General features: G+C 42.5%; 1 protein-coding gene and 1 long non-coding RNA gene across 4 annotated transcripts in view; one reads left to right on the top strand and one right to left on the bottom strand.

Moving 5' to 3' along the window:
* The window catches only part of LOC133153247 (uncharacterized), a 42608-nt gene extending 21469 nt beyond the window's left edge, over window positions 1-21139 (top strand). Inside the window, exons 3-4 of one of the 2 annotated variants that reach the window (XR_009714277.1) lie at window positions 16642-17220; window positions 18819-21139. This is a non-coding gene — a long non-coding RNA (uncharacterized LOC133153247). Of the gene's footprint in view, window positions 1-16641; window positions 17221-17355; window positions 17896-18818 lie in introns of those variants that run through there. The other variant, XR_009714278.1, reaches the window with a different exon arrangement.
* LOC133153245 (SH3 and multiple ankyrin repeat domains protein 2-like) overlaps window positions 1-27523 on the bottom strand; it is a 202593-nt gene that overhangs the window by 95370 nt on the left and 79700 nt on the right. For both annotated transcript variants that reach the window (XM_061277410.1, XM_061277411.1), the window contains exons 6-7: window positions 26512-26594; window positions 24039-24163 (exon numbers count right to left, since the gene is read on the bottom strand). In XM_061277410.1, coding sequence (XP_061133394.1) covers window positions 24039-24163; window positions 26512-26594 — 208 coding nt within the window. The remainder of the gene's footprint in view (window positions 1-24038; window positions 24164-26511; window positions 26595-27523) is intronic.

Genomic DNA, 27523 nt, shown 5'->3' with positions numbered 1-27523 from the left:
TGTGATTCAGCTGTCCTTTTTTGTTCTTTAAGCTCTTTTAACGTCACCCGAGATCGGGGATTTAAATTGTACCGCCCGCGGAACCACCCCGAACTGGTTGCCACAGAGACAAATAACCATTCGCAGTCGCACTCACACCGATGGGCAATTTGGAGTGCTCAATCGACCTATTAAGCATGTTTTGAGGATGTGGGAGGAGACCAGAGTTCCTGGGAAAAACGTACGCATGCACGGGGGAGAACATGCAAACTCCACACAGGGAAAGCCGGAGGTGGAATCGAATCTGCACCTTTCGAACTGTGAGGCGGGCATGCTAACCAGTGCAACACCGAACCGAGTACCGTAATTCTCGGACTATAAGTCACGTTTTTTTCATAGTTTGGGTGGGGGAGGGCGACTTATAATAAGGAGCGACTTAAGTGTTTCTTTTCAAAAATTTTCAAAAAAAAAAAAAGTGAAACCGCGATAAATGAACCGCGATGTAGCAAGGGATTACTGTAATTTGAATTTCAAGTGACGTCAGCAGCGCGAGGCTGCGTGGCGGTTATTTACAAAAAGGACAAAGATTGATCACGGGATGACGAAGATGACGAAGGGCCCCACCTACTACCGGCATCATTAGCGGCTTTGTTTGTAAGTGACACGGAGGACGAAGAGTTTGAAGGATTTAAGGATTTGGAATGACACAGAAGGTTTGAAAAACTATTATGGCTTTTACGCACGCCCGGTCCTACTCTACGGAGCTCTCTTTCACCTCCGTGGATAGAAGTCGGGGGCCGGCGCTCGGCCGGGTGGCTATCTGGGGACGGTGGATGGGGCTCAGACATGGCTTTTACGCACGCCCGGTCCTACTCTACGGAGCTCTCTTTCACCTCCGTGGATGGAAGTCGGGGGCCGGCGCTCGGCCCGGTGGCTATCTGGGGACGGTGGATGGGGCTCAGACATGGCTTTTACGCACGCCCGGTCCTATTCTATGGATCTCTCTTCCACCTCCGTGGCTGGAAGTCCACGCCGCCACACGCCTGGAAGTTTGTTTTGTTAAATAAAGAGCCGTTTACCAAACCCACGTCTTTCCTTGTACTTTGTTAACGCTACAATATAGTTATATACTAGATCTGTGGAATAACGACGAGGCTGACGTCAGGGCGCACGCGCGGCGTTGTTGACAAAGGACGAGGAATTTGATCGATGGATTTAATGATTTAGAGTGCACAGATGGTTTGATAATATTATTGCTTATATAATAGTTATTTGATATCTAATTTATATATCGTTATATGGGCCTGTGGAATATTTTGTTGACAAAGGACGATCGATGGATTTAATGAATTGGAGTGACACAGATGGTTTAATAGTTTTTTTTAATAACTGAATGTTACGTCAGGCCCGTTCTCAGCTCTTTGTTTGTGTTTATGTTAGGATACCTATCGTTTAGCCTGTTTTTGCTCGTTCATGTCTGTTCTTGGTGTTGGATACGATTTATTTGAGGTCGCAGTCCAAAGCCCTGTAAAATAAATATGATATGCAGACACGCAATGCAGCAAAAGTGCTCGAATTTCGCATAATATTTATCAGGTCATTTTGTACTTGACAAAAAGAATATCGAGTTCAAGTACAAAGTGTGGCTGGAGAGTTAATATGACACAAACATGTTTTGCCCTATTTACACCCTGTTACCTGTGCCTGGCTGCTAGACACAACAATGGTCCTTGCAGTGTTCGATGCTCGGGCCCTAATATATTCATAAACCCTGTTGCCTAGGCAGTACCTAGGTATCTGAACACCAATAGTTCATGCCATGTATCACGCCAATATGGTAAGATGGTCAACTGACAAACCTTCCAACCTTAACCAACCAAATAATTTATGGAAATCAATGCCCACATACATTTTTAATGAAAGTAGTTACCAGTGAAAATAACTATGCTCACTTCACTAAAACAAAATGTTTTATATCAAATAATTTTGATTTTTTTTTTAGCAGTTTTCAAAAGACATTTGAAATGAATAGAATCTTCAGTATTTATAACACTTGAGTACCTGGCATGCCTTCTTCTGCATGTGTGCAAGAGGAAGATGGCCACACAAAGAAGCCTTCGCTGTAGCATCTCTGCTTCGTGTTGAAAAAGCATGACACGCAAAGTAACATGGAACATTTTTCCCAACATCCATGGTAAACCGACTGGCAAAGCCTGTCTCTAAGGCTTGTTTTAAAACTACCGTGCCTTGAGGCGGGAACACATCCAATCTGGCCTAGCACCTTGCTGACCGGCATCCAGAGTGACAGGTTGTGATGCATTTAACACTACATTCAATGCAGACACAGACACTCAACATGACTGGCTAATTAGAAATTAAATGAAAACATTTGCTTGACAGTAACAATGAAAATATATTGTTTAATATCAATAATGGATAACATTAAATGCATAGCATGTGGCACGCAATAAAAACGATTATACAGTGAGCTCACTATTAAAAAAAGGCCATTGCAACTGGGCTAATTCTGTCTAAACAGAATAGAGGTTATACATATCTGGACATGAAAATGATCATATTAATCGTAATAATCATAAAACTGCATTACAGTGGACGTCACAACCAATAGGTCAGGCATTATTTATGTTTCAGTAGTGTTTCACGTGTGCTAATGTTGCTGGTATAGTATGGAAGTCAAGATTTTGGTAGGGTGACAGCACTGTTCTGGCCTTATGCCCATTCCATAAACAAATACGGTGGAGCTCAGAGTCTGAGTAGCAGATGTTAACATACATTTACTTATACAATTATGGACTAAAATATTGCATGAAGTAGTGCTGTACATCGTTCTCGAGAGCAGTCTTGGTCTCAAGACCACTTTTTAAGATTCTCTGTCTCGTCTCGGAATTGAAACCATTTTTACTCTGTCTTGTCTCGGTCTCTGACAGGGCGGACTCTGTATTTTTTTAATCAAAACCAGTCAAGACCAAGCCAGTATATATTGTGATCAGTGAGAAATGTGAACAGTGACAAACACGGAAGGCGGATGCTGCGCTTCCTTACCGGTGTCGCCTAGAGTGCTACAGACCCTGCACACAGAAAGCAAGAGGGAAGACTACTTAAGATGCAGCGACCCGGAAAATTTAGAAAAAATGTCAAAGAATTCATCAGTAATTAAGTTTGGTTTCCAAAAGGATTTTATATAGTACAGCAGGCCTAAAGTAATCAGAACACCCCATTCTAAGACAATAAGCAAAAATAAGCTCTTTTTCACCTGTGATGCTTTTGTTTTTGCTAATATTCAAAGCTAACTGTGACTTAATTTTACAGCCAATTTAGCTTTTATCGCACTGCAAGCTAACACAAAAACAAACAATGAACATGCCAGGTATTCGTCAAACCCTTAAGCGGGTTCTCATTCTCATTCAATGAAAACATTACTCATTACACCAGTAAAAAGTCCATGTTTTACACACGATCAACAGGAGATAGTTCTAGTCCAGTGTTTTTCAACCGGTGTGCCGCAAAATATTGTCAGGGGTGCCGTGAGAAATTCTCCAATTTGTGCACCTGTGCGGTGTAGCGCCCGGCAGAGTAATCATATCTTCCATATCAGAAGGTGGCAGCAGCAGGTAACGATTTGCCTCGTGCATGCAGACGAGAAAATTGGTGAGGCATGGATGCAGCTGCAGGCATGGACAGCATTGACAGCGACGTTGTCATTGTGGATAGCGAGACGAGTCAATAGTGACAGTGATGGAGAAGTTTTTGAAGAGAAAAATTGCTGACACTCTACTCAGCACACACTGGTGTGCCGTGAGAGACGTTCAGCTGTGCCGTGGGATTGTCCAATATTAATTACATAGCACAGGATTGCCAAACCACTGGTCAGTTCTCACAAGGCCTGGTCAGCCACTTGCTAATCGTGCATGCGTGGAGAATCTGAGAATCTTGAGATTTCATATTGTGTCGGTTGGATTGTATTGCGGCACATATTCAGTTTATGTGTGTGTTGCTGTGTGCTTTTGCTAACAGTGACACTATGATGGTTGTGGTGCGTTTGTGGTCCAATGGAAATCAGAGCATGCAGTTCAACCGGAGAACCTGGATTATTTTTCACATACATAAAATAAACAGTCAAGTCGAGACACCTGGACTGTGATAGCCACTCAGCTGCTGTCAGAACAGCAGAGCGTCTTTAAAAGTGACATTGTCGTAATATTTATAGCGCTAGTTTAAAACAGTAACCAAAGTCATGTTGATTCTTTTATTTGAATCACAATCACTTTAAATAGTTTATTTCTTACACCGTCTAAAACCTTTTTAAAAAACTGTCACTATTATTTTAAAAAAGGAATACAATTTAAAGAATATTTAGTACCGTAATTTTTGGACTATAAGTCACTCCGGAGTATAAGTCGCACCAACCATAAAATGCCCAAAAACGTGAAAAAAAAAACATATATAAGTCGCTCCGGAGTATGAGTCGCATTTTGGGGGGCAATTTATTCGACAAAATCCAACACCAAGAACAGACATGAACGAGCAACAACAGGCTAAACGATACGGTATGCTAACGTGACAAACACAAACGAGGGGCTGAGAACGGGGCTGACTAAAAAAAACTATTACCGTATTTTCCGCCCTATAAGGCGCACCTAAAAACCTAAATTTTTATCAAAAGTCAACAGTGCGCCTTATAGTCCGGTGCGCCTTATATATGGATCAAGTGATGAATTTGTTGATCCATACTGGTTGTACACAGTGCTCTGCCAAAATGTTTTAGTACGTTTTAGTACGACTAGTAAATTACAAGGTCGCATCGCTTCCCAACATTACGGTAACTGTAGTCAGGGGGCGTCACCGAATAGCTGTTGTACCCGCGAGGCTATTTCATTTCAAAATAGGCTGCTCCGTTAATGTTTCGAGTAAATCTACGTATCGATATGGAAGGGAAACATAGGTAAGTAGTACCAAGGTGTTAGATCGAACTTTAGTCAGTTCTGATCATTTTATAGGAGCTCGTTTGAGAAACGCGATTGTTTACACTTTGCTGAGGCTCATGGGAGATTGCGAGCTGAGGGTCATGGGTTTTTGCGGATGACTAATGCTATAACGATAGCTGCTATACGCGCGAGGCTATTTCATGTCAAAATAGGCCGCTCTGTTCATGTTTCGAGTAAATCTACGGATCGATATGGAAGGGAAACATGGGTAAATAGTACCAATGCGTTAGCTCGAACTTTAGTCAGTTCTGATCATTTTATAGGAGCTCGTTTGAGAAACGCGATTGTTTACACTTTGCTGAGGCTCATGGGAGATTGCGAGCTGAGGGTCATGGGTTTTTGCGGATGGCTAATGCTATAACGATAGCTGCTATACGCGCGAGGCTATTTCATGTCAAAATAGGCTGCTCTGTTAGTAATGTTTCTCGTATATCTACGGATCGATATGGAAGGGAAACATAGGTAAGTAGTACCAATGCGTTAGATCGAACTTTAGTCAGTTTCCGATCATTTTATAGGAGCTTGTTTGAGAAACGCGATTGTTTACAGAGGGCTCGTTGGTTATTGGCTAGTGGGTGCATACCGCAACCCTAGTCAACCTCAGTTTGTTGCAGTAAAGCTTCTATTTTATGCGCCTTATAGGCCGGTGCGCCTTATATATGGACAAAGTTTTAAAATGGGCCGTTCATTGAAGGTGCGCCTTATACCCCGGTGCGCCTATTAGGGTGGAAAATACGGTACATAAATAACACGTTTATAAAACCATCTGTGTCACTCCAATTCATTAAATCCATCGATCGTCCTTTGTCAACAATGCCGTGTGCCGCGCCGCAGTTCAAATTATTCCACAGGCCCATACAACGATATAAAACTATATTTTAAATAACTATCACAGAAACAACAATATTATTAAACCATTTGTGTCACTCCAAATCATTAAATCCATCGATCAAATTTCTCATCCTTTATGTCATCCTGGTGACAGAGGACATGTTCAGAGGATATGGCGCTTTAAAGTGTTAATTACTTTATTTGATTTTGTCTCTCTATTTTTCATGTTTTGAATATGTTCAAGATAAAGATATCAAAGCATGTGAAGTGATCAACTATACTAAAAATAACATGTGAAGTGGTCAACTATACTTGTAAATAAGTGGTGTTAATGATCAAGTAAACATTTGTGAAAAAAACCATATATAAGTCGCTCCTGAGTATAAGTCGCCCCCCCCACCCAAACTATGAAAAAAACTGCGACTTATAGTAAAAAAAATTACGGTATTTATTTCTATTGAATTATTCAACTCCCCATACATATATAGGAATAGGACTTTACGTCTTTTGTTGTAGTATAATTGATTTTAATATAGGAGCTTAACAGATTTTTGTTGGCGGTGTGCCGCTACATTTTTTCCAATGAAAAGGTGTGCCGTGAATGAAAAAGGTTGGGAAACACTGTTCTAGTCTGCACTGTCCTCTATGTTGGTGCTTCAGCTGCAGAAATTTCATCATTTGGCTCAGCAATGAAACTGAAAGGTAACACTGTGCTAACTGGTACAAAGTAAATAGCAGTTCTTATACACCTATATACATATCTTAAATACCCCACTTTTCAGTTTTTTATTTGTTAAAAAAGTTTAAATTATCCAATAAATTTTCACGATTGTGTCCCACTTGTTGCTGATTCTTGACAAAAAATTAAAGTTTTATATCTTTGTTTGAAGCCTGAAATGTGGCGAAATGTTGAAAGGTTCAAGGGGACCGAATACTTTCGCAAGGCACTGTATGTTCCAAAACTACAAAGTATACATCACATTGTGCAGATGCTGATACATCCATCCTCCAGCACTTAACTCACTTTTAAGCAATGGATCGTTTTTTGATACTGCAAACCACACATCTGTATCTCCAGCGTCTCAGCGAGGCTTTACTCTTAAAAGCTGCATTATCAGTGTGTCCACAGTGACACATAGCATGTTCGTGGTTGCTTAGCAACAGTTGCTGTATGATACTGCTGAAGGTGGGAGTGGTGCTGAGGTTTTGATCACTGTTCGGAGGGGTGGATCATCATAACAAGTCATCTTTAAAGAGGAATTCATTTGTTTCTGTTTTATGTCAATGGGCTTCTCTGCTAAATGTCACGACACATTTGCTTCTTGTTTCTGTGAAGCCAACTTGAAAGGTTTTACTCTCATGCCGCATTTCAACGGTGCCCTGCGTTGGGCTTGATTTAAAAATAAAAATCAGCTCCCAGAACACAGCAGGTTCAGGCATGCTGCTCTTTATGCGCTGCACTGATAAATTCATTATTTATAGGAAGTGGTGTTGCCACTCGGCTATTTTAAGACTTTAAGTCATGTGACTTTTTGTGTCTTTTTGTGAATGTGAGTGTGAATAGTTTATGTGCAATGTGATTGATGAATGATCAGTCCAGAGTGCAGTCCACCCTACATCTGATGTCAGCAGGCATTAGCTCCCCACGGCCTTGACCAGGATATGCGACCAAAAAAAAAGAACAAATGAATCCCTTGTAAGGGGAGCATAAGGACAAAGCCACACAAAAACTATTTAGTAGCCAGCTCAAGTCAAATTCTGACAGCAAAATTGAATATATCGTACTATCACGGTATTCGTATAGAAATTGTAGCTCTAAAATGTGGTTTAAAACAAAATATATACTATATATAAGGTATGGCGGGACAGTTAGGCACCGGTTAACACGTCCGCCTCACAGTTCAGAGATTACGGGTCGATTCCACCTCCCTCTGTGGAGTTTCCATGTTCTCCCCGTGCCTGTGTTGGTTTTCTCCGGGCACTCCTCTTTCCTTTCATGTCCAAAAAACATATATGGTAGGCTGTTTGAGCACTCAAAATTGCCCGTAGGAGGGAGTGCAGATGGTTGTTCTTCTCTGTGTGCCCTGCAATTGGCTGGCAACCGGTTCAGGGTGTCCCCCGCCTGATGACTGCTGGGATATGCTCCAGCACACCTGCGACCCCCGTGGGGACAAGCGGTACAGAAAATGGATGAATAGAGATATCACACATCTGTTTATAGTAGAAGCGTTACACAAGGCTTTATGGTGCCCAAATTTTGCGATGCGGCGACTGAAAAACTATAGAAAATAAATGCTCCTCGCGGCTGCCGGAAAAGATGAAAAAGAAAAGGCGGGGAAGAAGACCATAGCTATACAAGTGTGTTTCTGTTATCAGTAATTTAATGTCTGTCATATTTAAACGCTAACATTTGTCAGTTTCTCTTTTTTTTTTTAAAACAAACTGTGGCTATAGGTTGTTTGTGAAATTGTGAGATTATGCTAAAAACAAATGATAGCATTGTGAAAATACCAGAGTTAGAGCCAGAGAAAATGTGACTGATTGGCCATCAAGGGCCTGACTGAATTCAATGATCAATCACTTTCTCACGAATATCGACCAATAACGCTCAGCCACCGATTGATCAGAGCATTCATTGTATATATTAAATATACGTATATATATTTGTAAATATATTTCTTTCTTCTCAGGTATCAGGTAGATTTTATTAATGCAGAAGACCATTAAAGATGAGTAAAAGTAGGGAAAACTGTGCTAAAGAAAACTAAAAAAAGTTTTTAAAAAAAAAGTTAAGTCTATCAAAATTGGCTAATCAATGAATAAAAAAAAAAAAAGGGATTTTTTATAATAAATAAAATGTGTGATTAACTATGACTTAACAGTTGTACTTCATTCATAACTCTTGTAATATTGCTGTCTAAAAGTGTCCCTTTCTACAGTCATATAAACCAGTGGTCCCCAACCTTTTTTGCGCCACGGACCGGTTACATGTCAGAAATATTTTCGCGGACCGGCATTTATATAAATAAATAATACATTTATATAAATAAATAAATAATACATTTATAATAAATATATAAATACGATGAAATAAAATGATACGACTGACATAAAAACAAGTACAAATGACAAAAATAAAACTCACTATTACGTTGAATTAGTGGGAGCACTGAGTTTGTTTCTCAGAGACGAGCCGGTCCCATCTAGACGTAATCGGAGACAATGACACCCGAAGTGATTTGAGGTTTGTCTTTTATTGCAGAATGCTTGGTCTCCATGTGTTGAAGCAGTTTTGAATGCTTTACTGCCTGGTTAGTTAGCCTGTCGCCACATATTAGCTTTGCGGGCTCGACTGGGGAAACATGTCACGTGACCGGGACGAGTGTTTTGACCTGAATTAATTGATCGTCGATAAAAAAAAAAAATTCTGTGCGGCTTGGCGGCCCGGTACCAAGTGACCCACCCGGTGGTTGGGGACCACTGATATAAGCAACCACATTCACCTCTTTTACTTATTTTCTCTCCATAGCACAACACAACTATGACAAGCCCTAAATTTCAGTGTACCCGTCTCCATGACAACAATCGAATAGAGAAAACGTAATTTCGATCTCTTTGTGTGTCTCGGCATGTGAAGACGTTGACAATAAAGCAGACTTTGACTTTGAGGTGGACGCACAATAACGACGTAGTAGCGCTGTTTTTAAGGCCTGATATTCACTCTGTTGCAACTTAGAGTAATTGTATGTGCCACTGGGCAGTGTGAACATCCAGTAAATAAATGAATCACATTGTACATGACACAATAACAGTGTAGAAAATGTGTAATACATTTTATTGTGTTGCCATCTGTCATGTTACCATCCTTCAACTCCAAGTCTTCAAGTCTTTGAAGTCAAAAAATAATAAACTAATAAAATAAAACATCATTTCTAAGAAAAGTGACTCTTATAAACTAAAGCCGAAGGAACATTTTCAAATTCAAGTCAAATTGTCACGCACATTTTCACAGAAGAACATGATGTGAGCAGGCATAAGCTCCCCACGGCCCTGACCAGGATATGCGAGAAAAAAAAAAAGAAAGAAACACCTGCCTAAGGACAAACCCACACAAAAACTATTTAGTAAGCAGCTCAAGTCAGATTCTGACAGCACAATATGTACGACGTATTGTAGCGTTGCAGAATGAATCAGGCAAACTTGTTTCATGAGAACAAAAACGATTACTGTTGGCCATAACTATGCTAAAACAACATTGTCAACCATGCAGTAGATAACTGTTCAAATAAACAGTGGATGCATCATAAACTTATCACACCACCCACTGTTATCCTATAGTAATATAATGTAATTCAAAAAACAGTAATACAATGTTAAAATAAATTACGGTAGGTGCATTATAAAATAACAATTACTGCGTCCCTTCTGCCAGTAATTGACTGTTATTTTACGGTGAAACTCTTTACAGTGTACCGTTTTTTTCCGTGTATAGTGCGCAAAATTTAACTCATTTATTGTCCTAAAATCTGGGGTGCGCATTATACATGGGTACAAAAAAAAATGTTAATTTGTTTTTTAAATTTCTTTTTTTTTTTTTTTTTTTAAGTCCCAACGATCGTCACACACGCAGGGAGGCAATGGGTCCCATTTTTATAGTATTTGGTATGGTCTTAACTAGGCTGGATGTAATTTTTTTTGTTGGCGTTGATTTCTCCGACTGCCCGTAAACGTACCACCGCGCTCCGTGCGCGCACGGGAAAGAGGCGGCTCTGTATGGGAGAGACGTTGAAGAGGAATAAAAACACCCTTGGAAACCAAAACTTGCCCCTCGTCGTGGCAGACAGCAAACGAGCAGGTGATCGAGCAAGCCTTGTCTGATACGAGAGCATTGCGGTCGCATGGAGCGTGTTTGAAGTGAACAGCAGAGAAGAAAGGAACAAGGCAAAGTGTTGTGAAATAATATGCACAGAACGGATGCGCAAGACACGTCAGCTATATAAAGAGCGAGAGTTGTTTTCTTCCTATTATATATTATATATAAGATTATATATCTTCCGAAACATTTGTTGCAGCTCCGAGTCACGACGAGGGGCAAGTTTTGGTTTCCAAGGGTGTTTTTATTCCTCTTCAACGTCTCTCCCATACAGAGCCGCCTCTTTCCCGTGCGCGCACGGAGCGCGGTGGTGCGTTTACGGGCAGTCGGAGAAATCAACGCCAACAAAAAAAATTACATCCAGCCTAGTTAAGACCATACCAAAGACTATAAAAATGGGACCCATTGCCTCCCTGTGTGTGTGACGATCATTGGGACTTAAAAAAAAAAAAAAACATTTTTTAAAAATTCATAAAAATTGGGTGCGTATTATACATGGGTACAAGCTTTTTTCCAGCATCAGCATGCCATTTTTAGGGTGTGTATTATACATGGGGGCGCACTATACACGAAAACAAAACGGTATTCAAAGAGCTTAGACTTGCACCCAAAATGTGCGTTCGGTATCTGTTCATCATTTAAGCAGCAAACCCCAAATACTCCACTGTGTACTACGAATGATACATTTGGTGAAAGCACGGCATAGTCCACCCATCCATCCATTATCCTCACGAGGGTCATAGACACGCAGGAGTCTATCACAGCTGATTTCGGGCAGTAGGCGGGGGACACCCTGAACTCGTTGAGTGGCAAATTGCAAAGCACACATAGACAAACACCCATTCACACTCACAACCACACCTACGGACAAGTTGGAGTGGTCAATTAGCCTACCATGTCTTTGGAATATGCGAATAATCCGGAGTACCTGGAGAAAACCTACGCAGCCACGGGGAGAACATACAAAGTCCACACAGGAAGGCCAGCGCCTTAGTCGAAGCCTGCAACTCTGGCCTCTGATGCACTGCGTAACTGCTTTGGCTCTACTGACTGGGACATGTTTAGGAGGGCTGCCACTTGTGACGATCGGACAGACATTGAGGAGTATACTGACTCTGTTTCCTTCTACATCAGGAAGTGCATTGATGATGTGACTCACTCAAAATCCATCGTCACTCGGGCTAATCGGAAGCCATGGCTGTCTTCAGGCTGCTGAGGGCCAGGGACAAAGCCTTTAGAGCGGGGGATGAGGCTGGCTTGAGGACTGCGAGGGCTGACCTGTCCCGGGGCATCAAAGATGCAAAGAGGGCGTTCTCGTGCAAAATTACCGCCCACTTCAAGGACAGCAGGGACGCACGGAGCCTTTGGCAGGGCATTCAGACCATCACGGATTACAAGCCCGCACCGCAGAGCTCTGAGGGCGACGTCCGTCTGCTCAATGACCTCAACCGCTTCTTTGCTCGCTTCGACGCTCAGAACAGCACTTGCCCGCTGAAGGCCACTCCCCCTTCACACGAGCTGCCCCTGTGCCTCTCCGCCGACAGCGTGAGGAGGGCGCTTGCCGCTATCAACATCCGTAAGGCGGCGGGCCCTGACAACATCCCGGGTCGTGCGCTGAAGGACTGCGCTGGTGAGCTGACGGATGTCTTCACAGACATTTTTAACACTTCCCTGCAGCAGGCCATCGTCCCGTCATGTTTCAAAGCTGCCACCATCGTACCTGTGCCGAAGAAACCCGCTCCGTCCTGCTTCAATGACTACCGCCTCGTGGCACTTACGCACATCATCATGAAGTGCTTTGAGCGGCTTGTCATGGAGCACATCCGATCCGTTCTCCCCCCCACCATTGACCCCTTCCAGTTTGCGTACCGAGCCAAACGGTCCTCTGAGGATGCCATCTGCTCTGCCCTCCACTCGGCCCTCACCCACCTGGAGAGAAGGGACTCGTATGTGAGATTGCTGTTTGTGGACTTCAGTTCTGCCTTCAACACCATTGTGCCACAACGCCTCATCAGCAAACTTGACACGCTGGGCCTCAGTACCTACCTCTGCAACTGGCTACTGGACTTCCTCTGTCAGAGGCCACAGGTAGTACGTGTTGGCAACAAAATCTCCGCCAGCATCACGCTGAGCACGGGGGCCCCCCAAGGCTGTGTGCTCAGTCCGCTGCTCTTCACCCTCCTGACGCATGACTGCACTGCAACCTACAGCGACAACCGTATAGTGAAGTTTGCTGACGACACGACTCTGGTGGGTCTCATCACCAAGGGAGACGAGACTCAATACAGGCTGGAGGTTGACCTTCTGACCACGTGGTGCAGGGACAACAACCTCCTGCTGAACTTCGACAAGACCAAGGAGATTGTTGTGGACTTCCGGAAGGGTCACACCCAACACCTGCCGCTGACCATCGACGGTGCTGTGGTGGAGAGAGTGAGCAGCGCCAAGTTCCTGGGGGTGCACATCAGTGAGGATCTCTCGTGGTCCACCAACACCGCATCACTGACAAAGAAAGCCCAGCGCCGCCTGTACTTCCTGCGGAAACTCAGGCGAGCGAGCGCCCCTCCGGCCGTTATGACTACATTTTACCGCGGCACCATTGAGAGCGTCCTCTCCAGCTGTATTGCTGTTTGGGGTGGCGGCTGCACTGACTACAACTTGAAGGCCCTGCAGCGCATAGTGAACACGGCTGGTAAGATTATTGGTGCTTCGCTCCCCTCTTTGAAGGACGTTTACACCTCCCATCTCACCCGCAAGGCGACCACGTTTGTGAGTGATGTGAGTCACCCAGCTCACTCTTTGTTCGAGCTTCTGCCCTCTGGGAAGAGGTACAGAAGCCTGCGCTCGCGCACCACCAGACTCTCAAACAGCTTCATACTCCAGGCAGTCAGGATCCTGAACTTGCTTCCCCGTTCTGCGTAGCGTCCTGTACTTTTACTGTCTGTATGCACACTGGCTTTTATTCGTTGTGTTATCTATTTATTTATTATTTATTGTTACTCTTATTTATTGTTTGTGCCTTCTTGTTTTTTATATTGCGTTGTTTACTTGTGTGTCTATCGTGTAATATGTCTTGTCACCGTGGGATAGGGAAAACGTAATTTCGATGTCTTTGTGTGTCTCGGCATGTGAAGATGTTGACAATAAAGCAGACTTTGACTTTGACTTTGAACTGTGAGGCGGACGTGCTAACCAGTGCTCCACCATGCTGCCACCCAACATAACATACTGTTCATTATTTTGAATGATTTTCTCTTAAAATACATAAATTAAAAAAACTATATTAACAATTTTCCTAATACCGTTTTTTCCAGACTATAAATCACAGTTTTTTTCATAGTTTGCCGGGGGTGCGACTTATACTCAGGATCGACTTGTGTGAAATTATTAACACATTATATCATTTCACATGTTACTTTCACACTAAAACGCTCTAGGCCTGTGGAATAATTGGAACTGCAACTGACAATGAGTCTGATGTAAGCCAAGAGGAAGCGCTGCATCTTCTACTTCTGGGGTTAGCGGAGTTGTTTATAAGTGACATCGAGGATGAAGATTTCATTGGAATTAATGATTTGGAATGACGCGGATGTTTCGATAAATGGATGTTATTTATCCTATAGTTATTTGAATAACTCTTAATATGTTACGTCCAGCACGTACTCAGTTCCTTGTTTATGTAACGTTAGCATACCGCACCTTCAGCTTGTTGCTGCCTATTCTATTTTCATTTTAAATTACCTTTCAAGATGACATGTCTGTTCTTGGTGTTGGATTTTATCAAATAAATTTCCCCTAAAAATGCGACTTATACTCCGGTGCAACTTATATATGTATTTTTCTTCTTTATTATGCATTTTATGGCTGGTGCGACTTATACTCCGAGCGACTTATAGTCCGACAAATACGGTACATATCAAATCTAGGACCGCATACAAAAGTGACCCATGTCGGATTTAAAATATATCAAAATTGAGACCTTCAAACTGTCATTAAAAAAAACAAAAAACAGATACAGGTCGCACACAGGCAAAAAACCCATCTCGGTTGCCTTCAATAGAGGCTTTGCAGTCACGTGATTTTATCACGGGATTTTGTGTTATGCCGCCATCTTGGCGGTCAACCGGTCAGCTCGTTCCTACGTGTTTGTACAGATTGTTTGATTTCTGCGCTACATTTTCACCGATTTCATCCGAATTATGGCTGATTTGCTATCCAATGAAATTGGGCATTTGGATGAAGAATCCAAGAAACGTTACCGAGAGAAGTTCCTACAATAAAACATTACATAATTTCCAACTATTCAGTATAGAGCTTATGCAACAATTTCTACAAAAATACTTTTTAGAATTCATGCTTGATAATTCCTTTTGGTCTCTTGCTCAAAATGAACCAGGTTTAAATTTTCAAGCTAATTTAATGAATGATTCATGAGAAAATTTACCAAATGCCAGGTAAAATACCGTTTTTTTCCGTGTATAGTGCGCAAAATTTAACTAATTTATTGTCCTAAAATCTGGGGTGCGCATTATACATGGGTACAAAAAATGTTTTAATATTTTTTTTTTTTAATTATTTTTTTTTTTTTTTTTTTTTTTAAGTCCCAATGATCGTCACACACGTAGGGAGGCAATGGGTCCCATTTTTATAGTCTTTGGTATGGTCTTAACTAGGCTGGATGTAATTTTTTTTGTTGGCGTTGATTTCTCCGACTGCCCGTAAACGCACCACCGCGCTCCGTGCGCGCACGGGACAGCAAACGAGCAGGTGATCAAGCAAGCGTCTGATACGAGAGCATTGCGGTCGCATGGAGCGTGTTTGAAGTGAACAGCAGAGAAGAAAGGAACAAGGCACAGAACGGATGCGCAAGACACGTCAGCTATAAAAAGAGCGAGAGTTGTTTTCTTCCTATTAGTTTCAATTCACAGTTTAATTAGCAGTTTCAATCAGCAAATAACAAAATGCGTATTACAGGTAATATTCTATTTCACAACACTTTGCCTTGTTCCTTTGGTCTCTGCTGTTCATCCTAAAACACAAAGGCGCTCTTTAAGCAATGCGACAGTGAGCGCCCGGCGCGCTGCGGTTGCGCGACCGCACCAAATTAAGCTCCCTGCGCAGTGCGCACTGAGGTCCACTTAAATTTTAGAAAGTACATCAGGACTTTAAAAATATCTTCTAAATTTCAGCGACGGCTCTGTCACAATAATCAACCAGCGCGGTGCAGTTGGGCGGTCGGCGGCGCGCTACGGTTGAGCGTTCTCTCGCACGCTCTCTCTCTCGCTCTCTCTCGCTCTCGCACACACGCAAACGGGATATCATACGGAGGCCGCCATTACAGATGCGCAGAACGGATGCGCAAGACACGTCAGCTATATAAAGAGCGAGAGTTCAGTTCTCTACCTAAATCCGTATTACAGGTAATATTTTATTTCACAACACTTTGCCTTGTTCCTTTCTTCTCTGCTGTTCACTTCAAACGCGCTCCATACGAACACAATGCTCTCGTATCAGACAAGGCTTGCTCGATCACCTGCTCGTTTGCTGTCCCGTGCGCGCACGGAGCGCGGTGGTGCGTTTATGGGCAGTCGGAGAAATCAACGCCAACAAAAAAAATTACATCCAGCCTAGTTAAGACCATACCAAAGACTATAAAAATGGGACCCATTGCCTCCCTGCGTGTGTGACGATCATTGGGACTTAAAAAAAAAAAAAAAAAAAAATTAAAAATTTTTTTTAAAAAAATTCATAAAAATTGGGTGCGTATTATACATGGGTACAAGCTTTTTTCCAGCATCCGCATGCCATTTTTAGGGGTGCGTACTATACATGGGGGCGCACTATACACGGAAAAAAACGGTATGGATAAATAGACAGTAAGAGGTCTAGCCTTGTATATTATATCCAAATTAGGGACTGATAATAATATAAGGTATGTCATATCTGTTTCAGGTAAAACACTCTCAACGGATGAATGATCCTCCCCTCAGACCTTGGGTAGCAATAGCGAAAGATGGTCAGATCCTGTGCTGCCACTGTACCTGCATGGCTGGATTGGGTGAAACATGTTCACATTCAGCAGCATCCTTGTTCGCCCTGGAAACATTAATACGTATGAAGACGGCCACTTCATCTACATCACTACCTTGTCAGTGGCTGAAACTATCAGCATCGCACATAGAATATGCTGAAGGATGCAATATCGATTTTGCCCGTCCAGCCCAGAAACAAAAGTCAGAAGTTTCAACTCCTAAGGAAAGTGCTGCGAGAAAACTGCTGAATGTTCCTCCACCAACTGAAGAGCAGAAAGCTGCCTTTTACAAGGCTTTGTCTGAATGTGGTGGAAGACCAGCAATTTTGAGCATTGTCCCTGACTATGCTGACAACTTTGTGCCAAGGGCAGTGAAGCGAAAGCTTCCTGTACCTCTCTCACAGTTGCACGATTCTGGCAATATGAAACTCAGCCCAGATGAACTTGCACTAAAATGCCGGTCAGAGGTGGAAAAGTTACATTCCATTACCAGAGAGCAGGTTTGTATTTTTTTCGTACTTAGTAATTAATATATATATCATAAATAATTTATTGTTCTCCAACCTGTTACAAATAATCTAATCATAGTGAAAACAGTTTTTATTAAAATGTTTTTCAAATATCTGCGGTTGAAGAAGAGTCCAGGGGCCAAGCAACATCAACAACTTGGTTTCAACAAAGAGCTGGGCGAATTAGTTCATCAAGTTTTGCATGCAGATTTTTACACTCTGCAGTGAGGGAATCCATTGCTTTCCCAGTGATATCCGTCTGTGTGGCAGTAGTCACCATGCCTTTTCGAATCTTAGCGTGCACCACATCTTCACCAGCGGGTAGTTGATCATTTTCACAAGGGACAGGCTGGGAAATATTGACAAGTGCTGCTGCCAATGCCCTCTCGCGGTCTCTCTTGCGCTGCTTGAGATTTTGTCTTCTCTCAAAGATCTTCATTGAACATTTGAGTTTTCGTTTGTGAGGTGACTGGGTATGCTCAAATATACTTGGCACATAGTCTGGGGATAGTGGATCTTCGCTTTTTGCACCTGAAACAATTAAACAATCATATTATTCATAATGACTACCATAAATAATTAAGCACGTTGTTGAAGGGGATATACCCAGTTCAATTTGTTTCGTAATGGCATTTCATAACTTGACATATTAAAAAACTGAATAGAGTGAAATCATTCAGATACTGTACTTGTCTGTTCAAGTTGCTACCATTTTTGTTTTTTGTTTATTTTTGCATGATGCCTCATCTGATTGGCTTGAAAACTTAACCAATAAAAATTTTAACCTTGTGCCAATGGCTTGAAAACTTTACCAATGTAGATTTTACTTTGTGCCAAATGAAGCCTCTTGTTCAAAAATGCTTCATTAAAAAAAAATTGTTTCACAAGGTTCATAATTGTTTTTGAAATTTCCTAATGCATTCACTCATGAGAATTAATTGTTCAATTCCAATATGAAGTTCAATATTTACATTGATAAAGTTTTCAAGCCAATCAGATGAAGCATCATGAAAAAATAAACAAAAAATAAAAAGGGGGGGGTGAACTGAAGAAATCATCCCATTCCCTGCCTTGCTGCTCTTGCTGCCTTTCTAAAAATGCACCCAGCATTTTCAACAATCAACATCATCCCATATTGTATTATTTCACATTTTGTGAAACAAATCAGGGGTGAATAGTTTGTTTACATGCCTAATATGAAGTGCTCATTGCATATCCTTGTGTAAATTGTAGGTTTCCATCGTTCACGACGGATCGCCGCGATCGATTTATCGCGTTTTTGGATGTTTGCCGGAAATCTGTAGAAGCTAAGATTTGGTTTATCGCCTCGTCTATTGCTACATCCAACAGCACAGCAGGTTTCCGGCATTTTCAAGCTCAAATAGCAGCAGATGTAACAAGAAAGCGTGTGTGAGTCGTTGATCCGCACTGAAATGTTGACCGGCAAGATGGCCGCCAAGCTAATGTGTGCGGCTGATGACGTCAGCTGCAAAGCCTCTATATGAACCTGGCCTAACATACATTTAGGCTTGCTGCCTATATATGCTAAACAATATTTTGAAAACAATATACTGTTATGTCTTCCACAGATCCCGGGAGAGTAAGTCAGTAAACTCACATTTATTTTCATCGAAAGCTACAATGTGGCCTAAGTGGATGGTGAAACAGGTCAGAAAAAGAGACTGCTTTTGCTTTTCGTCCCTGCGCCTATCATTAAAATGATTTATAAGTAAGTTTAATAAATAAGAAAACTTGACAAGAGAAAAATAGCAGAACAGTGATTGCTCCTCTTTCTCAAAAGTATTATTATTTCTTTGTCCCTTCTTACTTCATGACAGCGTGGTGGTTTTGCCTTTTGATTTTAAAGCCAGTCCTAGTTGGCTATGAGAATGCACACTGCATTATAGCGTCAGGTAACCTTGACTAAAATATGGTCTTGCACTGCCAACAAAGTGATTTAAAATACGCCTTACACAAAAGATGATGACGACACCCGCATGGGCCAATTTTTTTACACTGCGTACTTGCTAAGAATTCTAGACCACACGTAAGCTCCCATGCAGAAAACAAGGAGGGCGAGCAAGAGCTGTTGTAAACTGGTTTTGGTTACCAAAGCCGTAATAGCAAAAACAAAAATTTGAAATAATATCACATCGTAGCCTCGGCCAGTCATGAAATGTTGAAATTTATAATCGACACCTTCAGTGCCATTTCACATCTGTCTGTTTTCTTTCATAAGTCACCAAGAGGCGCACTGATTAGAACATCTGCCTCACAGTTCAGAGGTGCAGGGTTCAATTCCGGCTCCGGCCTTTCTGTGTGGAGTTTGCATGTTCTTTTACTGCCTGTGTGGGTTTTCTGCAGAGGCGTAGCCAGGAATTTTTCCAGTAGGGGCGCGCGCCCACAGGAAAAAAAATCGAACACCACCCACGCCGTTCGCTGATCGCTAAAACAACATCCGGGTCCGGGAGGCAAACGGTGAATGGATAACATCGCACACATAGCAGATTCGCGCAAGACCAAAAGAAAAAAACGGCATGAAAATGAAGAATCGAAAAAGCTCGATTTTTTTCAACCGGGGCGCAGGGAGTCCTAACCGGGGCGCCGCCCCGGCTCGCCCCGGCTTGGCTACGCCTCTGGTTTTCTGCGGGTACTCTAGTTTCACCACACATCCCAAAAACATGTACGGTAGGTCGACTGACCACTCTAAATTATCCGTGGGGGTGAGTGTGAATAGTTATTTGTCTGTGTGCCTTGTGATTAGTTGGCAACCAGAACAGGGTGTACCCACCTACCACCCAAAGACAGCCACACCATTCCCATGCACTCGTGAGGATAAGTGGTTCGGACGATGAATGAAAATCACCAAGCAAACACAAAGTGGTCAGAGAGGCTTTTTTGTGACTGAAATCTAAGGGTTATTTTGTCCACATACTCCCTCCATTGCCTATCCAAAATAGAGGTGCACCACACTCGGTGAAGGGTGGGCCACATCACTGGAGGCTCCCAATCCTAAAAGTCCAACTTTTACATTTGGACAAGCTGAGCTGGGCGTTGTCTCACAGTTTTTTATATTGAAGCACACGGACTGACTGACTGGCAGTGACTGGCATCTCCTGCTTCGGCCAGATGGATGGCAAGCAGATGGGTTCGAGAGGTCCGGCGGTGGGCAGGAAGCTTCACTGTGTGTCGCGGCTGGTTGATCCTACTGGCTGATGTAACACAGACAAGTCTGGCTGGTGAGAAGTTAAAATCAGTGTGCTAATCATTTCCCTTTTACCTCCATCCATTTTCTATACCACTTGTCCCCAATTGGGGTCGCGGGCATGCTGGAGCCTATCCCAGCAGACACCCTGAACCAGTTGCCAGCCAATCGCAGGGCATACAGAGACGACCAAACATTTGCACTCACACTCACACTTAGGGACAATTTGGAGTGCTCAAGCCCGGAGAAAACCCACACGGGCACGGGGAGAACATGCAAACTCCACACAGGGAGGACCGGAGGTGGAATCAATCCTGCGCCCTCCTAACTGTGAGGCGCACGTGCTAAGCAGTGCGCCACCAAGCTGCCCTCCCTTTAACCTTCAGAATGCAATTCCTGCCTGAACAAGCCATAGGATGTAGTGGGAGCTGTGTCTGTTGAAATATGGTAAGTTAAGCCGTGCCCCCATGACATTGTTTACAAACTTGAAAGTGGTCTATTGTAAGTAAGGAACATGCATTGACATTTACACATTTACTCCATACAGCAGGGGTGGGCAATTCCGGTCCTCGAGGGCCGCTGTCCTGCATGTTTTCTATGTCACCCTGTTGCAACACACCTGATTCAAATGGTCAGATAATTAGCAGGGTCTGCAGAAGCTGGATAACAATCCTGATCATTTGAATGAGGTGTGTTGCAGCAGGGAGACCTAAAAAACATGCAGGACACCGGCCCTCGAGGACCGAATTGCCCACCCTTGCCATACAGGAAGGGCTCAGGTAAGATTCAAACCCAAACTCTCTTAGCGTTGAAGCACATGTCCTAACCACAATCCAAAGTGTGGCCGCTGATGACACAATGTTTGTCAATTTGGAAAAAATATTTGGTAGTTGTACTGAATAGAGTATTTCATTCAACTTCGGCTTTCTGACACACGCCTAGGGATTTTTACATCCGTCAAGCTCCTGTATTACTTATAATTATTGGGGCTACCATGTGCTCAAGCAGATACCAGCTAACTCTGTCTGAGTAGTGGGATACACCCAGACTCATCCCTTGACCTCATTTTGTGTGTGTGTGTGTGTGTGTGTTTTGTGTTTGTGTGCGTGTGTGAGAGGGAGGGCAATTCTTGATTCTGCAGCTTTATGTGGGCATTAGCAAAGGACATAGTTATGAAGCAAAATTATGTAATAATGAAGTAAGAAATCTTTCAGGAAATTTGAGAAACCAAGACAAAGACACATGGTGGTTAAAAAAGATCAATCTTCTCTGTCCTTCTTGGGCACATTTATTCATATTAATGGTACATCTTATTTGCATGACTTATAAAGTGCAAAATATTTCACCTAATGCAAGTAAGAAGGCCAGGCAAGGCAGAAGTGCAGGGCTGACGGAACAGATTTTATTAACATCCCAAAAGTCTGAATGAAAATCAAAACTCACACTGGTATGTGCGAGTGTAAGAAAGCCTACATGTGTGCATACTACCTACAGGTCTACGCCACCGCCTTCTACAATACAATTAAATGTATCATTTAGTAGGCTCGGTCTCTATTGTTGCCACTTTGTACTTGTTCAAAGAGTAAAGTGAAAACCCCGACCACAACTTGCAACCCTGTGTTGTCCAAGCCAATACCAGCCAGAGCAACATTCTCTGGGTTAGAGTGAAACTGCAACACATTTTCAAAACGCGTCTGAGTTACCCGCGACTGTGATGGCAAAATGCATGCTGCATTGCTGCATTGCTGCATTGCTGCATTGCTGCAGTGACGTCCGCACGGCCTACGCCCCGGCAAGTATGAATAGGCCTTAAGTCACTTAATATAGCGGCACCACTTATTAGTTGTAATGTCACTAATTGTGTGTTCATCTTAGTTACACTTGTCACAATGTGAGCTATAGCAGAAGTGGTACAGCAGCGCTACAACTACATTGCCTGCAGATGCAAGTTTAGAGAACTGGTTGAAGAAACAAGTGAGAGTGAGTTTGGTGATCTGCATTTAAAAAATGGTATGAGACAGGTTTGTGGTACACCTCAAAAGGTTTATTTACTATACTTGTAAGATGTTCAAAAGGGGAACCGGCTGCATTAGAATTTAAAATTCTAAGGCATCAACTAGTTTATATATGTCATGTCAGTATGTGGTCGAAAGGTGGTCATCTCCCATTAGCAACAGATTATCTAGAAAAACAATCATTTTGAATACCACTGTACAACACCTTTACTCATTAGGATTACCGATGAGCTGAAGCCTATGTCCCAGCTGACTGGGCAAAAGGTGGGGTACACACCAAGCGGTTGGCCAGCCAATCATAAGGCACATATAAACAAACGACCATTCAGACTGAGATTTACACCTATGGACTGAATCATCAATTAAACTAACTTTTGGAACGTAGAAGAAAGCCTGAGGATCTGGAGAAATTCCTCTCAAACAACAGATGTGAGAGCTACACTCAAGAGATTCTACATTCGAATGTCAGAACTATAACACAAGCGTGACAGCCCCCACTGGCCAAAGTTTTAATTTCAATCTATAGAAATATGAAAATTGTGAGGTGTAAGCAGGTGTGGTGTAAGGCACCACACCAAAAACTCCACAATTGTTATGACACAGGCTGTTGGATAAAAGGATATATTTAACTATCTTGAATGATGTTGAAGCTGTTGGGCTAAATAGAATTTGTTATTTCATCAAATGTGGACAAACACAAAATGTTAACTGAATCTCTGCAGCAGTTGAAGAGCATCAAACAAAAAGTAATCCTCCCCCAATATTGACGGTGGTAAAATAAAAAAGTTTTATAAACATTAACCAAAGGATGTTTTATCCTGGGTTTTTAAACAAGGCCAGAAAAACAAACAACTTCCATGTTAAGTTTTTCTATTCGTAAGGACAGCGGTGATAGAAGACTGAGCTAATGAAGGACCAAAATCATCATCACATATTTGTGCAGGTTTTTCACTAGCAACTCGTTTTGTTGTCTCCAACCAGCAAATTAATTCAACAACAGACATTTCCAATCTGATATTATTCGCCGTTCATCTTTATTCTAAGCAACAGTAAAAAGAAAACTTGGTGAAAAACATTGGGAACTATTGAATTCTTGTATTTTATAATGTTAAAATTATCTTTTGGGGGTGTATATACTAGGTTAGACGTTGATTTTCCAAATTCAGCAAGCACATGCACACCAACATCAATGGCACAAAACAAAGCTGACAAGGTTCAAGACTAACAAATACTGCAACTGTGTTTTAAGGAATTTTATCAGTTGATGATGCAAACAGTAGAACTGCAAAAAAAAAGGCCAGCTATGGTCTTTTTCCTCAATATTTGTTACTTTGCTGCCACCATTGTCCCTAAACACTTGATCACTGGCCTCACAATCTTGATGTGCCAAGATCACTGGCCTCAAAATCTTGATGTGGCAACAACAAGAACCACAAAAATGCCAAATGCGTTAATATTCTGGAAAAAGATATTTGCAATATTATGTTGAACGTAAGCACATCACCACCTATCCCATTTTACTGTATAGATCAAAGTTTTACTAACCAATTGCGCCGCAAACACGGAAAAAGAGATTCAGCAGCTCTTACCTCGATGAGGAAGTCCCCCGTCCGAAGCCCTGCCTGCCATGCCACGCCCCCCTCATCCACTGACTCCAGATACTGCAGAGCAGGGAAGGCTGGAGTGGGTGTAAACTCCTCAATGGGTGTGTCCGCTTTGCAGGAACAGGAACAAAAATAAAAAATGGCAATATCACCACTTCGGCAATCTGCTGATTTTGTTATTTAGCTAAAAATATTAAATGGGATGACAGTATGTTGCATTTCTCTTCTACACAACTACAAACTACAACCACAATAATAAACATACCGTAAAATTAACACCTCTTTGACCGTGTCAAGCAAAGGTGATTAATATGATTATCTTTTTAAAAGTCAGGATACGTAATATACTAACTGGAGCTTGGAGCTAATTACATTGTAAACATGCCAGAGAAGAATTAAGAAACCATAATACATACTACATACATTCAGTATGCCTTCGGAATTTTTGAACAAAAAGATCTAAATCCATCACTGAATTCCGTTCAACTGAACAACCCCGTTTTGGTGCGTGGACATAGTGAGATTTGTCACGTCTCGTCCACGTGTCAAGATTGATTGTATTTTTATGTGTTGACAATAATCTGACCTGAACTGAACAGGAGCAATTTTAGCAATAACGATTGCTTCACTCTCCTCCCTGAAAGACATTTACACCTCCTACCTCACCCGCAAGGCGACCACGATTGTGAGTGATGTGAGTCACCCCGCTCACACTTTGTTTGATCTACTGCCCTCTGGGAAGAGGTACAGAAGTCTGCGCTCCCGCACCACCAGACTCACCAACAGCTTCATACTCCAGGCTGTTAGGATCCTGAACTCTCTCCACCCTCGGCTGCATAACGTCCTTTTGGGCCACGATGGCTGCCTTGCTTGCACGACTCCACTTGCACTACTCCACTTGTACTTTTGCGCTATTATACTGACTGTCTGCTGGATGCACAATTGCACCATTTCAACCAAGTTGTTATTATTTATTCATTGTATGTGCCTTCTTATTTTTACTTTTTGTATTGTTTACTTGAATATTTTGTTTGTCTGTGGACCAATTGGGTGTAATATGTCTTGTCTCCACCGTGGGATAGTAGGAAACACAATTTTGATTTCTTTGTATGTCTTGACATGTGAAGAAATTGACAATAAAGCAGACTTTGACTTTGACAGCTTTATATAATAGTTACCATGAAATCAATATACTACACATTCAAGTTATTGGAAAGTCTTTGCACTGGTGTATTGTAAAAAAAACAAAAAAAAACAGTCAACTGAAATTACAATTATTATGAATCAGAATAACCTCCACATTAATTGTACACTAGTAACAACAAAAGGATTTATCAGCGATTCCCTTTGACTTGTCATTAATTGGGTTATTGTTGTTTCCTATTCCCCGACATGGTGCATCTGTTGCTTGCTCGGGGGAGATTGCAAAATATTGTGGGTGGAATGGTGACATGTGACACTTCCTATAAGTCATCCCACTGAAGACAGACGACCCACAAGCATGTGCGAGAGCTGCGTGATTGTATGTTTAGGTGTCCAGCAGTGAGGGTGACAGTGAGATACGGACAAAGCAGTAAAAAAGGACGAGAGATGGGAAAGAAAGAACTGCAGACTATCAGGGAGCAAAAGAGGATGTAAGCCTATGTGACAGCTCGAGCATGAGTGTATGTCTGTGTGTTTGTGTATGTGTGTTCACCCCCTTGCAGGCTAAGCTTGGCTGGGTCAGTTCCCCAGGGTGATGGCAGTGTGTGTCAGAATGACTAGAACATTCCTCCTGTTTTTCAAGCCAAATCTCTCCTCTCTATCCATCTCCCCCTTTTCTTTTTGCTCAAAAAAGGGAGCATGAAATACAAAATTCATCTTTTGACATAGCCGCAGCATAGACCAAGCAATCGCTCCACACAGTCGTGAAACACAACGTGCATTATGACATTGTGAGAATTGTCATAGAAACCGATGCAGCAGTCCAAACTGTCTATTTTTAGAGCCAATCTCAAAGCTTGGTGAAATATCAAACAGCCTGGTGAGGCCACTCAACATCACGGACAATTCATCCCGTGTTCAGGAAAGATGATGATGGTTTATGCAAAGTGCATTGAACCAAAAACAGGACAGATGGGTTTGTGGAAGGATATGACTAATATAAAATTACCCCAATCCCCCCACCCACACACACACACACAGACGCACACGCACATACACACGCACGCACGCACAAACATGCAAACGCGCGTGCAAGTTGGATCATAAATAAAGTTCCTTTCAAACCCTAAAACAATGAACCAACACACCAAACCAACACTCTTTTAAACTATAGTCAAACACTACAAATTATTACGCATGTCAAAAGTAGGCTTTGCCACCGACCATGAGAGAATGTGTGTTTTCAAGAGTTGCTGATTTGAGGGGAATTCTGAAAATAATTGTTTAAATCATTTCAGACGCGTGTGCAAATTACCTTTGGCTCCTCGTAGGACGAAGCCGAATCCTTCATTTTCCTTCTTCTGGAGTACCACTGTCTTCTCGTCCACCACGCAGTCACTGTAGAGAAGATTCCGAGCAGAGCGGCCGTTAGCACAGCCCATCATTCGCAGCATGGCCACGGACGCCCTGGCCGAGTGGAGGTTCATGTTGAAGGAGAGCGAGTCCGGTCAGGGCAGGGTAACCTCGACCCCACCCCACCGGGCTCTGTGTATATCACACGGTAAGACAGTGGCCCGGCGACAGCATCTCCGGGAAAGAGACGACACCACCCTCTCAAAAAAAAAAAAAAGGACGACGACGTAATCCCCTTCTTCGCCTCCCTCCCTCTTCCGCCAGTGCTCTCCGGGAGCCTCCTGAGCGGAAAAGCGGGCTTGACGCCGCGGTTACCCCCGCCGCTGCCTCCTCTGCGACTGCAGAAGCTCTTGCCAGCGATCTCGGTCTGCGCTCTCCAAATGAGGCGACATCAGGCTGGGTGGAAGCGCCTCATTCCACAAGAACACGAGACGGGATTCGGGAGGGCTTAATCTAGCCGGTTTAAAGACTCGATGAAGATGGTCGTTAGGTGTGCGCCACTGCACATAAGTACGGAGACGAGCTGTCACGGTGTGTGCGTTTGCGTATGAGCGCGCGCGTGTGAGCATGTGTGACCTTCATTTACGACTTGTCTGCGTTTAACTCACCAACTAATCAGATAATTGACTCCAGTAAATCCTGACGCGTTATGTCTGCCACTTCAATTCACTAACATTTGTTATGTATTTGCAGATTCATTAACATGTTACTGTCAAACACAGCTGTCGTTTGTCATGGTAAAAAAATGAAAACAAAAAATGGAGAAGAAAACAAATCTGACTGCTTGTTCCCCCAAATTGAAGAAATTAAGGCTGCTTAGTTTGCACTTCAGTGGAACGTCCGATCAGAAATATTATTTGTTTCAATAAAGACTCCATTTCCAGACCAAGTCATTCGTTAACCGAATGTTACCC

Source organism: Syngnathus typhle, linkage group LG4 (assembly GCF_033458585.1).
Source record: "Syngnathus typhle isolate RoL2023-S1 ecotype Sweden linkage group LG4, RoL_Styp_1.0, whole genome shotgun sequence".
Lineage (NCBI taxonomy): Eukaryota > Metazoa > Chordata > Actinopteri > Syngnathiformes > Syngnathidae > Syngnathus > Syngnathus typhle.
Note: the sequence above shows the minus strand (reverse complement) of the source record. Positions and strands in the feature narration are given on the sequence as shown.